The 12,909-nt window shown below is 43.9% G+C and overlaps 1 protein-coding gene across 6 annotated transcripts in view; it reads right to left on the minus strand.

Moving 5' to 3' along the window:
- Positions 1-12,909, minus strand: part of wdfy3 (WD repeat and FYVE domain containing 3) — a 139,613-nt gene that overhangs the window by 20,656 nt on the left and 106,048 nt on the right. For 4 of the 6 annotated variants that reach the window (XM_038288125.1, XM_038288121.1, XM_038288122.1 and 1 more), the window contains 10 exons: positions 8,805-9,034; positions 8,356-8,465; positions 7,888-8,070; positions 6,977-7,134; positions 6,823-6,900; positions 6,464-6,694; positions 4,554-4,595; positions 3,949-4,117; positions 3,656-3,819; positions 3,095-3,243 (listed from right to left, as the gene is read on the minus strand). In XM_038288125.1, coding sequence (XP_038144053.1) covers positions 3,095-3,243; positions 3,656-3,819; positions 3,949-4,117; positions 4,554-4,595; positions 6,464-6,694; positions 6,823-6,900; positions 6,977-7,134; positions 7,888-8,070; positions 8,356-8,465; positions 8,805-9,034 — 1,514 coding nt within the window. The remainder of the gene's footprint in view (positions 1-3,094; positions 3,244-3,655; positions 3,820-3,948; positions 4,118-4,553; positions 4,596-6,463; positions 6,695-6,822; positions 6,901-6,976; positions 7,135-7,887; positions 8,071-8,355; positions 8,466-8,804; positions 9,035-12,909) is intronic. The other 2 variants (XM_038288124.1, XM_038288123.1) reach the window with 1 other exon arrangement.

Genomic DNA, 12,909 nt, shown 5'->3' on the forward strand with positions numbered 1-12,909 from the left:
ATAAATCAAATGATTATTAATAATGTACAGCTTTAAAGCTACAGTGTGTAACTTTTAGCGACATCTAGCGGACAGACTGCAGAAACATTAACATCTCCCCAGTACGGCGAGCGTTACGGGACAAAATGTCTTCCACGACGTCCACATCACCTTCCTTCTCAAGTGATCAGGTTTGTTTACATAGATAATTTTACAGATAGTATTTCATTAGTCTGTGTAGGGTATAGATTTCATGTAGACTTAAGATAATAAATATACCCGTTATTTTTTCTACATCGTTGTGACGTTTTGGCGATCTCGCAATCGCTAGTTTGTTGGCTCTGCGCTGCCGTAGCGCAAAGATGTCTGCCTCCATGGCTGCGAGACCCGCTCCTATGTAATTATAAATAACGAATTCCAAGGCAACGCAAATATTAAGGTTAAGAGGCTGAGCTCGTAGATGATGATAAATAACATAGTTATGTATAATATATTACATTTCTGATTGTATATCCCTGTAATTATTACACACTGTAGCTTTAACTGCCAGATTTATCCTGATCAATTAAATAGCAAACAAATAAAAACTTCCAGAAAATAAAACAGCTGCAGTAACCTGCTGATAAAAAGTGTGTGCACCATCAGATCAGACCTTTGGTAAAGCAGTTCTGTCTGTCTGTCTGTCTGTCTGTCTGTCTGTCTGTCTGTCTGTCTGTCTGTCTGTCTGTCTGTCTGTCTCTGCATTGAGTCTAATCTATAGGCATCGATCAGGATGCTCCACCTTGACCTCACAGCAGGAATCCACTCTAACCAAGTTTACACACTCTACTTGGCGCATGCAACAGATTAACTGCTCAATGGACTTTGACTAAGCTGTCCCAAAACTAAAGTCCTTTACCTGTATAAATGAATGGGGCACTATCATGGGGGCACTATCAGCTACCTCCAGCACAGGGATGGCATCAAGCTGTATGCTAAGAGTAAACAAAACACTGACTTGCTGATCCACACCACCAGGATCTGCAGCAGGGACATTGGAATGTCATTCAGGCTGGAGAAATGTGGCCGGATGGTAACAAGGAGAGGAGCAGGTAAGCCGCCCATATGGGATGTACCACCGACAGATAGCTGAAGTGGCTGATATGACCAAATCCTACCAATAGCTAGAGAGGGCTGGGATGAAGGAAAGCATAGAAGCACCGATCATGGCAGTACAGGAGCAGGCCTTGAGCACCAGAACAATAGAGGCCCAGATCTACCATATCAGGAAACACCCCAGTTTTAGGCTCTGCAGTGAGGTCCCAAAAACAATCCACCCTCAAACAGCAGAGTGTAAGACACTGGCAGCAAAAGGAAAACATGGAACATTATAACCAAGTGAAACATCTGTGCAGAATACGAACTGATGACCCCCTGGTTCCGAATGTGGTGGAGACTGACAGAGTTAAGGTCCTGTGGCACTTTCAGACACCAACAGATAAAATGGTGGTGGCCGACCAACTGGACATTATGATCAATGATAAGCAGCAGAGGACAGCAGCAGTGATCAATGTGGCCATTCCATATGTTAGAAACATAAAAAAATAAACATGAGAGATTGGAAAAATACCAAGGCCTGGATGGTGACGGCAACGGCAGTGCCTGTGGTCAGTGGAGCATTCGGGGCAGTAAGCCCCACATCAGAGCTCTCAGTCCAGAAATGTGCATTTCTAAGGAGAGCTAAGAAACTCTCAAGCTCCCAGGCCTACGGAAGAGGACCCAAGCTTGAGATGAAGGAACTAACCACCATGCCCAGGAGTATTAGGGGTGGCTGAGAGAGCAGTTATGTAGTAAACAATCCAAATCGAGATCCTGAATTCAGGCAATCACTGAAATCAGGAGTTTTCTGTAATGTTCAGGAAATGTTTAGTGAAGGGCGGATTATACTTCTGCATCTGCACACATCAAATGTTGGTTGCGTCTGGTCGCGAACCAGTTTTGCTGGTATGCAACGTCGGTCTGGAATTTCTAGAGACGCACAGCAGTTTCCCGCCAAAGCTCTAGGGGAAGCCTATTCGAGAACTCGCGAGAACTTCGGCGGATGGTCACGTGAACTTTTTCGGCGGCACTGGTTTATTTTCCAAAACCACATGTCTGAAGCATCTCACAAGTGGTTGTACTTCCAAACCTACTTGATAAATCTTTCGTTGTGGTTATCCATTGTTATTAATACTCCTCAGCTTATAAAGATGGCGCACCCTGGCACCGAAGATCATTCTACTTACCTGTTCAAATTAAGGGCAAACACACTGATTTTAAGTTATTTTCACTCCTTTCTAGATCAATTTTTACTGCATAACAGCCCCACTAGCATGATGCTGCCACTACCATACATCCCTGTTAAAAATGTGTTGCACAGCACTGGTTTTGTGTGTAGCTAATGATTGCCTTCATAAGAACAAAGCAAAGTATTGTGTGATTAAATATGACATATGTGAATTAAGCCATGTCAGGATGTTTCCATAGGAAAAAGATGTTACCATCTTCTGATTCTAAGATGAACTGGTCATCTTAGAATAGCCCTAATCAAAAATTTCCATTCAGTTTTTACATTTTTGCTGCAAGCACCTGCACAGCCTCGCGCTCCAGTTTCCAACTCATACAGGACATATGTAGCATTAAAGCTGGAAGATGTTTTTTATGATCAAAAAATGGCATCAACTAAATCTTTGAAAGAAACTAATTAATTTCTTCACTCTCTTATCAATAATGTATTGCCTTGTGGGATCATAGGGAAACCATAGGCAGTACAACCCTTTTAAAAATAAAAAGTGCAGCAACCATCTGCTGTCATTTCCTTTCCTTTTTTGGGCTTTTGGCCAATTGTGTCTCGCGGGAAAAGGCAGAGTCGGCATCCTCAAAAAGACACATTTATAAAAAGCTTTGTTGAGTTTGACAACGCATGCTCCATCCGTAGCATTACATCATCCCAGCAGCTGCGGTGTCCAGAGGGATGATGTCATTGTGAAGGGGTAGTGCAGTCGGAGTGCTGCCCGTCCGTCAGCCGCGGTTCCAGACATATTAACAGTTCTGGAGGTGTTGGTGTACAGCGGCAGACAGGGAGGGGATGACTTACTTGGGCGGCAGCGTGTCGATGTCCCTGATCTCCCTGGAAACAGTCATGGTGTAGCCGTCAATGACGTAGAAGTGCTCCTTGCCGAACAGCAGCAGGCCCTCGCTGGTGTCCAGACCCTGCACTCTGGCACAGCGGTACATGTGCTGAATCTGCAGGAATGGATGATAACAGACAGCGGCTTAAAAAAAAGACTTCAGAGAAAGGACACTCTGAGCTTAGATAAACAGTGTTCAGGGAAAACGTCGGTGAAGGAAAGATGAAAGGGAGAATCCACTGAGCGCACAGAGAAGTGTCAGTGAGACAGCTTTGTGCAGAACATCAGATACGTCTGATAAGATGCTGCAGCGACCCTCAGAGAGAGTCCCCCCTTCTAACATTTTATATGAAAAGGAAAAAAAAAACAAGGAGGGAAAAAAACAGGAAGAGGAAGAAAAGATAGAGGAAGATGGCAAAAGAGTAACAAAAAGATGAAGAAAATGATAAAGCAAGAGAAGCTATATAAGGTAGGAAATAAGGGAAGTATGAAGAGAGAATTTAGATATTTCAGTGCATCTTCTTTACCTTCTCCCCTTCCTCCAGGAGGCGCAGCAGGGATGTGTTGTCGGTCCTCTGCTCCTCTTCCGGACCTCCTGACTCCAGTAGCTGGTCCTGCTGCTGTTCCTGGCTGTCCTCGTCTGCACCATCTGCTGTGGACCGAGACCTCTTCAGAGGGGCCTTCACCAGACCTGGAGATCACAGGGGAAAAAAACACACCTCAGGGGCAGATCACATAAACATTCGGTTACACTAAAAATGCCTTTTATCGTGTCCGGGAGCTTAACGTTCATCAGTGAGATCTCAGTCATCACAAGTACCTTTCACTCTAGCGATAGTGTCCTCCCCGTGCTCCGGTTCATGCTGCGTGGTCTCCCCCTCTGTGCTGTGCTCCACAGAGTGCTGGTACATCCCCGGATTCCCTGACAGCAGGCGCATGTAGTATTCCTTACTGTCATAGCTGATGGCTCGGCGGTACCGCAGAGGCTTCTGGATGGGAATGAAAAGAAGGTGAGAATCTGAGGCACAGAAAAGACTTCTGAAAAGGACATTTAAGTCGTTTCTTTCTCATGTTGATTTTTTTAACAAGCAGACGTATTCTCTTCAAATATACTAAATCTGATAGGAGTAGCTTGAACTAAATCAGTTTGCTTCCAAATCCATGTTTGTGATGTGAGCAACAGGGCAAAGGAAGAGAAAGGTTTAGATTGTGTACCAAAGGCAAGCTGATAGGTCTATACATACTTTCAGCCAAAACCACAGACAGGTGCACAGTGCAAGAGAGCATGTGGTCATCGGATGCTGCAACCGCGTAAAGCCATGTTTTAGATTCTTTTAGCTGTAGAGTTAAAACATGCATTCACACCAGACAGAGCTGAGCACTGGGTTATTCTTATTATCATTCACAGGGACATCAGGAGGGTACCTGAGCTGAGGGGAACAAAGGCACCAGAGGTGGGGAGGAAGGCTGGAAAAGGTACAGAGAGGAAGGCTGAAACAGTTAATAATAGCTGGGGTGTTCATATTTCCACTTAAATATAGATTCTTAAGTATACAGAAAACGTCCAAAATACATAGCTTTCATTTCTTCTCGGTAGCTTACAGCAACTAGTGGTTTATGCCTCTTTGCCACCGCCATTTTCTCAGGTTTGCCTATCTGGGACAACATTGGCAATTGCAGGTGCTCCCATTTGGCCCCTCTCTTTTGCCGAGGGGGTTTACTTGGTGCGTGAAAGCGGCTCTCTCTCCTCTGCAGACGTCAGGCATCAGGGTTCTTCTGTACCTTAATGATTGGCTTCTTTTTAACCCCTCACAGGCCTCTTGGGATACATGCTGGCTCCTTGCCCATGTGTCACGGTTGGGCTTCAAGGTCAACTTGGGGAAGAGCTGCCTTGTTCCATCTCAGACATCCACTTTTCACGGGATGCAGATGGACTCAACAGCCATGATGGCTCATCTGTCTGTTCACAGGGTGAACGACATACTCAAGCTGGCGGTTTCCTTACATCACCTTCTTGCAGATGCAAGGCAAACTGACCTCTGTCACTTATGGTGTGCTCTTGGGTTTGCTCTTTCCTTTTCAAAGGTGGCACAACAGCTTTCTTCTTGATGACATCGTACACATACATCACAGGCTCACAGTGACATGGATGTGCCTCTATGCCCTGGCCACATGGCGAGACCGGACTCAACTGTTCAAGGGCGTCCCTATGGGAATAAAGGTGTGGCGCAGGGAGGTGGCCACCACAGATGCCAGTCGCATGGGCTGGAGTGCTGTGTGGCAATGCGCAGTGGTTTACGGTCTTTAGGGTCGATGGGAGCACAACGAACATATAAATATAAATGTTCTGGAGCTGCGTGCACATGGCTGTCCTACCTAGAGGGGAAGCATGTGCTGGTTCAGATCAACCTCTGTGTTTTCCGATGTCAACCATCAGGGAGGTCAACGGATCAGCACAACTTCTGAAGGTGTTCAATGATCTCCTGACATGGGCCTCTCTTAATCTGTAAACCCTACCAGCAATGTATTTACCCGGGATGTACCCGAGGTTCAATAATATCTTTAGTTAACATGAGATACAATGTTCCATAAAGCGCATTTAAATGACCCAGTTTATATAAGGGACATTTTCTGGGTTAGGGTTTTTTTAAAATAAATCAAAGTGAACTGAATTCAGCTCCACATCCAAAGAACAATGTATAAAAAAAGACATATATTTGGCAAACATAAAGTAAAATGGGTGGCATTTTCCTCATGGGATACGTTATCGGTATGTGGTTCATGCACAATCATGATAAAATATATCCCTACTGTCTGTCTAAATGATTCAAATGTACTGATAAAAACTACAGTGATTTGATTTCGTAAGGCCTAGATTTACCTTGTATCCATTCATGTGGTGAAGTCCCTCCAGGTAACATTTGATGTGAATTGGTGCTCTGCGGTTTAAATGAATCGTGTCTAAACTAACCTGGAACCTTTTAATCAGCTGTGTTCAGCAGAGAACTAAAAGGAATGTCTTCTGGGTATATGTTACCAGATCTCGGCTTACTACTACGGGATAAAGAAGAAGAAGCTGGATTCTGTCAAATGTAAGAATATAGGATGGAGATCTAAGACTCTTTTTTATTTTATCTTTGTTGGGCAAGTAATTCAAGTCTTGTCTCTTAAACTCAAAACACCCTGTTAACAATTCTGCAAGGGATTAGAGAAACCTTTTAGCTTACACTTATTGCTTTTCTGTCTAATAAAAGCACATACATTGAATCTGAAAAAGTAGAAAGTTTGTAAAACTGGTTCATCAGGGAGGATTTTCTTGTTGTAGAGCTGAGTACCTGTGCAGAGTTGGTGTTTGTTTCGGTCTCAGGGATGTATGGGTAGTGAATGTAGAACATGTCATTGCGAACCATCTTCTTCCTCATCCTGCACGGCCCCTCCGTCATCTCCAGCGTGAACTTGTCCAGGTGGGAGCCGATGGGCGGGCCCCAGAGGCCTCGCTCCCGCAGCAACTCGTACTCGATGGCCGCCCACTCTTCGGTCACATACTTCAGGGCATTCTGTTGCCGCTGGCGGACAGAACAGATGGATGAAAAGCTGACGGTCAGTCACTTTAAAAAGGCTGCTATGAATTATAAATGGAACTGCAAAAATGCTTCTGTAAAGTCGCACTGCAGTGTCCCTCCTATTTGGGTACCTCTTGATACTCCTTATACTGCATGGCAACAAGATCCCGAACCACTGCGATGTGCGTGAACATCCACTGGAAAGTCTCCTGTTGGTCAGAAATGGAAAATGAAACCCGACCTAATATGGGTTGAACTAAGTGACATTCGATGCGACAAATTTACCAGAGCAGACGGGCTGTTCTTGTTCAGGCTGTTCTCCTTCTTGTTGCGGCGCACACCGGTCAGCTTGGACAGGCCAAAGCCGCTGCTAACTCTGGAGAGTTTGGACTGGGCGGCTGGCGCTGCAGCTTCCCCGCGACTGATGTACTTTTTCTCATGAACTGATAACGCAGAGAGAAAGAGTCCAGATTACAGCATTTATTTAAACTTTAAGCCCTCAGGATTAATATTACCTAATCTTGTGGTAAAGGTTCAGACAGCAGATTAAACTTGTAAACCAACCGCTTAGATCTGCTCCATGAATGGATTACACAAGAACAAAATGCTAAGTGTTGATTTTTAGGAGCATTTCTACGTGTCTTTAAATGATGTTAGCATTGTTTTTATATTTGGACAAGCCGCTGTACGAGCTGTATTTGAACGCACAATAAAATTCTAACTGTAGGGAAGCCTACCTGGTCAGGACCGTCACCCCAGAATCTCATAAGCTGTGAGGCATTTTGGACTTTCTGTTAAATGCCTCAGGCTGCTTGGTTTAGTCGTTCTCCAGTATCAGTCTGTTTTTCTGCTGTCGCTTTTTAAAGTTGCGTTAAAGATTGTTGTTTCTGTACCCAAATAATTCCAAACTACTACTTTCCATTTTAGAGGAGCAGATTACACTTTTTGTTTGCTGGTTCTTCATGGATTTTGTGTCACTGAATAAATAAACTTTAAAACTTCAGAACATCTGGTTGTCTGCCAAACTCTCTGGCTGTAAAACAGAAACCACTTTAAAATGTCAGCAGTAACCTGCTTATATCGATGTGAATCGACACAGAAGTCAACGATAACAGAGTTGTTTTCACAAAGAGCCGTACAGCCATGCCCTTTATGAGTACGATTGGGTTGAATGTATTCTGAGTTTTTTCCCTCACCTAGGTGGTTCTGCCAGCTCTTCAGAGCAGGTTCCTCCAGAGCAGGGCGGGCGGTGCTGATGTCCACATGTCCTCTGTCATTGCATGGCAGAGACACTTTGAAGATGTCCTCCAGCATCTGACGCTTGCTGTGCATCAGCTCCGTCCACACGCGGTTCACGGCCTTCAGCAGCAGCTGTCGCCCTGCAGGAGGGAGAAAACTTATCACGTTAAAAGTGGTGATGTAAGGCTGCTTTTCTGATCAACTACCTGTGTTCTGATTGTAGAGCTGCACAAAGAGTCTACCTCTATTCAGACGGGACTTTTTAAAATAAAAATCGATACAGGAAGAAAACGATTCCATAGATAAATGTATGAAAACCTTCTGTTTGGATCTTGTTTTTAGGGGAGGATGAATAATAAGAACAAGAATAAATCCCTCTGCGTACAACAAACCCACACATGAGTAGAATGAGCATAGTGTCTCACCCTCGCTGACATCGTGGCTGTGTGTTGAGTCAGTTTCATTCTCTGCGGTCATCATGACGTGCCAGGTAGTCATCCTGGCCTCCGCCTCCAAACCGAAACCTTCCACGCTGCTGAGGAGAGAAAAACAATCATGGAACAACACATCCTGCAGGTAACTGTTTGGTTCTTAGGTTGTAGAAACATCACATCTCTGGGGTGGGATGGCATGAGACTCTGAGGGAATCTGATCACACCTGCTTTAAAGTTCATAAAATGTCACTACAAGCTGCACATCTGTTACAGATAATGTTGTTTGTCACCAAATCCCACATGCAACACAATTCTATGTGGGATTCATTTGCTGCATATTCAAACTAAATCTGTTCAAAAACACTATGCTTTTTTTCCCTCTAAACAAATAAAAACATTCCTGCCCCTGTTTGCAGATGTCTGGTTTTTTTCCTTCTTACCTCCCGCTGTGCAGGCAGATGAAGCAGTGAGCCAGGCAGGCCACAAAGTCCTGGTCGTGGTTGCCCGGGCCGAGCACCAGATTGCGGTTGACCGTCAGGACTCGCAGGGCGTCCAGCAGGGCCACCTGCTGAGCTACCGTCTTGTGGGGTCGACAGAGTTGGTAGAGCACCGTCCGGTTCAGACAATGGTAGATGGTGTCCAGCGACAGACCCTGGGACCGTCTCTTAGACTGGAAGCAGACTCAATCATTAGTCGGCTGTGTACACGCTCTGGTTGTTAGCTTTTGTTGGTACAGCCTTCTAAACTAACTGCAATGAGGCTTTGAGTTGTAAATACACAAACTTTACTAGAAAACCTGACTGTTAAAAACAGAAATAACTGACAATAAGCAGGTGGACAGAAATAGCACTAATCACATAAAGATATTTAAATAGCACTTACCGGTATACTGCAGAGATGTACTGACCTTATGTAACTGTCTATAAGGTCAGTACATCTCTGCAGTACAAGTGCAATAATCCAAGTCAACTAATGTGTAGTCTTTCATTAGCTCTCTACTGTGCAGATATTTTTATATTTAAGGGAAACATATTTTAGGACATTACAACTTTTTTTATGCTTTTCTGTACTATATACACTTTTTTTATATTGTCTGTTGTATTTTTGATCTTTAATGGAATCTTGCTTTATCTCTGCCATTTGTACTCTACAGGTGCTGGTCATAAAATTAGAATATCATGAAAAAGTAGATTGATTTCAGTAATTCCATTTAAAAAGTGAAACTTGTATATTATATTCATACATTACATACAAACTCATATATTTCAGATGTTTATTTTGTTTAATTTTGATGATTACAAATGACAACAAATGAAAATCTCAAATTCATCATATCAGAAAATTAGAATATTGTGAAAAGGTTCAAAATTGATGGCCCCTGGTGCCACACTCTAATCAGCTAATTAACTCAAACCACCTGCAAAAGCCTTTAAATTGTCTTTCAGTCTAGTTCTATAGGCTACACAATCATGGGGAAGACTGCTGACTTGACAGTTGTCCAAAAGACGACCATCGACACCTTGCACAAGGAGGGCAAGACACAAAAGGTCATCGCTAAAGAGGCTGGCTGTTCACAGAGCTCAGTGTCCAAGCACATTAATAGAGAGGCGAAGGGAAGGAAAAGATGTGGTCGAAAAAAGTGTACAAGCAAGAGAGATAACCGCACCCTGGAGAGGATTGTGAAACAAAACCCATTCAAAAATGTGGGGGAGATTCACAAAGAGTGGACTGCAGCTGGAGTGAGTGCTTCAAGAACCACCACACACAGACGTATGAAAGACATGGGTTTCTGCTGTCGCATTCCTTGTGTCAAGCCACTCTTGAACCACAGACAGCGTCAGAAGCGTCTTGCCTGGGCTAAAGAGAAACAGGACTGGACTGCTGGTGAGTGGTCCAAAGTCATGTTCTCTGATGAAAGTAAATTTTGCATTTCCTTTGGAAATCAAGGTCCCAGAGTCTGGAGGAAAAGAAGAGAGGCACTTCATCCACGTTGCTTGAAGTCCAGTGTAAAGTTTCCACAGTCAGTGATGGTTTGGGGTGCCATGTCATCTGCTGGTGTTGGTCCATTGTGTTTTCTGAGGTCCAGGGTCAACGCAGCCACATACCAGGAAGTTTTAGAGCACTTCATGCTTCCTGCAGCTGACCAACTTTTTGGAGATGCAGATTTCATTTTCCAACAGGACTTGGCACCTGCACACAGTGCCAAAGCTACCAGTACCTGGTTGAAGGACCATGGTATCCCTGTTCTTAATTGGCCAGCAAACTCTCCTGACCTTAACCCCATAGAAAATCTATGGGGTATTGTGAAGAAGAAGATGCAATACACCCGACCCAACAATTCAGAAGAGCTAAAAGCCACTATTAGAGCAACCTGGGCTATCATAACACCTGAGCAGTGCCACAGACTGATCGACTCCATGCCACGCCGCATTGCTGCAGTAATACAGACCAAAGGAGGCCCAACTAAATACTGAGTGCTGTACATGCTCATACTTTTCATGTTCATACTTTTCAGTTGGCCAACATTTCTATAAATCCTTTGTTTTTATTGGTCTTCAGTAATATTCTAATTTTCTGATATGATGAATTTGGGATTTTCATTTGTTGTCATTTGTAATCATCAAAATTAAACAAAATAAACATCTGAAATATATGAGTTTGTATGTAATGTATGAATATAATATACAAGTTTCACTTTTTAAATGGAATTACTGAAATCAATCTACTTTTTCATGATATTCTAATTTTATGACCAGCACCTGTATATAAGCTACTAGAACTAGAATTTCCCTGAAGGAGTAATCCCAAGGAATAAATCAAGTTGAGGTTGAGTTTATGTCCAAGTCTAATGCTACGTTCACACCACAATGTTAGGATTATTATCATTGATGATGTGTGAGTTTATAACACCTTGGTATTGGCTGCCTGTTGCGTGTCAGAACTGATGTTTTCCACAATAGTCTAATTAAGACAGTTCCTCTGTCTGGACATACAGTAATAATCTTCATTCTGTACTTGGCAAAGATTTGGAAATGGAATGAGAGCTGTGTCCTTCAGCTGAGAACGAAGTGTAATATTTTGATAAGGCTGAAGCAATGAATGTATAATCATCTGCTAACGTGTATGATGTAAAATGTGATGAAGTGGTGATCTGGAGTTTTATAAAATGCCTTTTTAACTGTTAATCTGGGCCACTTCCTGAGAGGTGAGCATGGACGTGAGTAGCTGCCTTCTGCACACTCAATTTCTATCAAAATCAGTTGTCATGTCTCCTGGTTATTTATTACATATAAGTTATGAAGTGTTATTTAAAGAGTTTGTCCCGAGTGATCTCTTTTCAGGAAAAAGAACCTGGGAGATAGAGCGCCAAGGTGCATACATAGAGCCTATCTTTAACAACAAGCAGCAAAAGTGCTGCTTCATTTTTTATGCTTGTACAAGTTTAGTTCTGATGTGCGGCTAAAGCCTCTTAACTCTAGCAGCGTGGTCGAAAAGTGGGTCTGATGCACGTTGGGCAGAGCTACCCTATCCTTTCTTTGCCTGCACAATGACAGCCATATTTGCTATAATTAGTGGGTAAAAAGTAGTTTTAATGTTTTTAAATGAGAAAGTCCACCGGAAAACAATCTGTGCCTTCAGTTCATCAAGATTACAATCCTGCCTTCAAATATTATTTAGCTGTCAGAGCAACTCAGACGCCCGTACACCGGCGGTAATCTGTCACTAGAAATCCCGTTCAACAGCAGCCTCTGGCCAGGTCGCCTCTTCGCGGTTCTATTTCATCCCTACTGACCGCCAGAGGGCGGTGCTGAAAGCACTGAATGTTCCCTTCGGGCATGCGCAGTTCGAGTAATTATACCAACAGAGTCACACCTGTGACACCGGATGACCACTCAGAAGCTATATAGCCTGGTGTCATCCTTTGCTCTGCTCCTACAGAATCTTCTCGCAAAAGCAAGGATTCTGAGTGACAGAGAAGCTCTGGCGGTCATCCGGGATTCATAGAACCGTAGTTACATACGTAACTTTCGTTCTATTTCATCCCTACTGACCGCCAGAGGGCGGTGCTGAAAGCACTGAATGACTAATGCCAACGATGTCACAAGGAATCCTGAGCACATACCTCACAGAGGAGGCCCAGCAGAACCTTGTAAAAGGACCTGACCCAGGGGATGAGGGGCAGCCACATTGACACTGTAGAACCTGGTGAAGGTGGTTGGGGAAGCCCATGAAGCAGCAGCACATATAGCTTCCAGCGGAACCCCTCTCAAAGCAGCCCAGGAAGCGGTGACGCTCCTGGTGGAATGTGCTCTCACACCGACTGGCAGGGAGCAGTGACCTGCAGCGTAGGCGTGGCAGATGACACTCACAATCCAATGGGACAGACGCTGTTTAGAAAGAGGACAGCCTAACCTTGGACCCCCATAGCATAGGAAAAGCTGGTCCGAGCGTTTCAGATTGGCGGTGGCTGCAATGTATGCCTCCAACGCTCTTACTGGGCACAGCAACTCAGACTCATTCTCAGTTGTACCAGATTGAGGCTGA

This window comes from Cyprinodon tularosa, unplaced genomic scaffold (assembly GCF_016077235.1).
Source record: "Cyprinodon tularosa strain WSP-4 unplaced genomic scaffold, ASM1607723v1 ctg249, whole genome shotgun sequence".
NCBI lineage: Eukaryota > Metazoa > Chordata > Actinopteri > Cyprinodontiformes > Cyprinodontidae > Cyprinodon > Cyprinodon tularosa.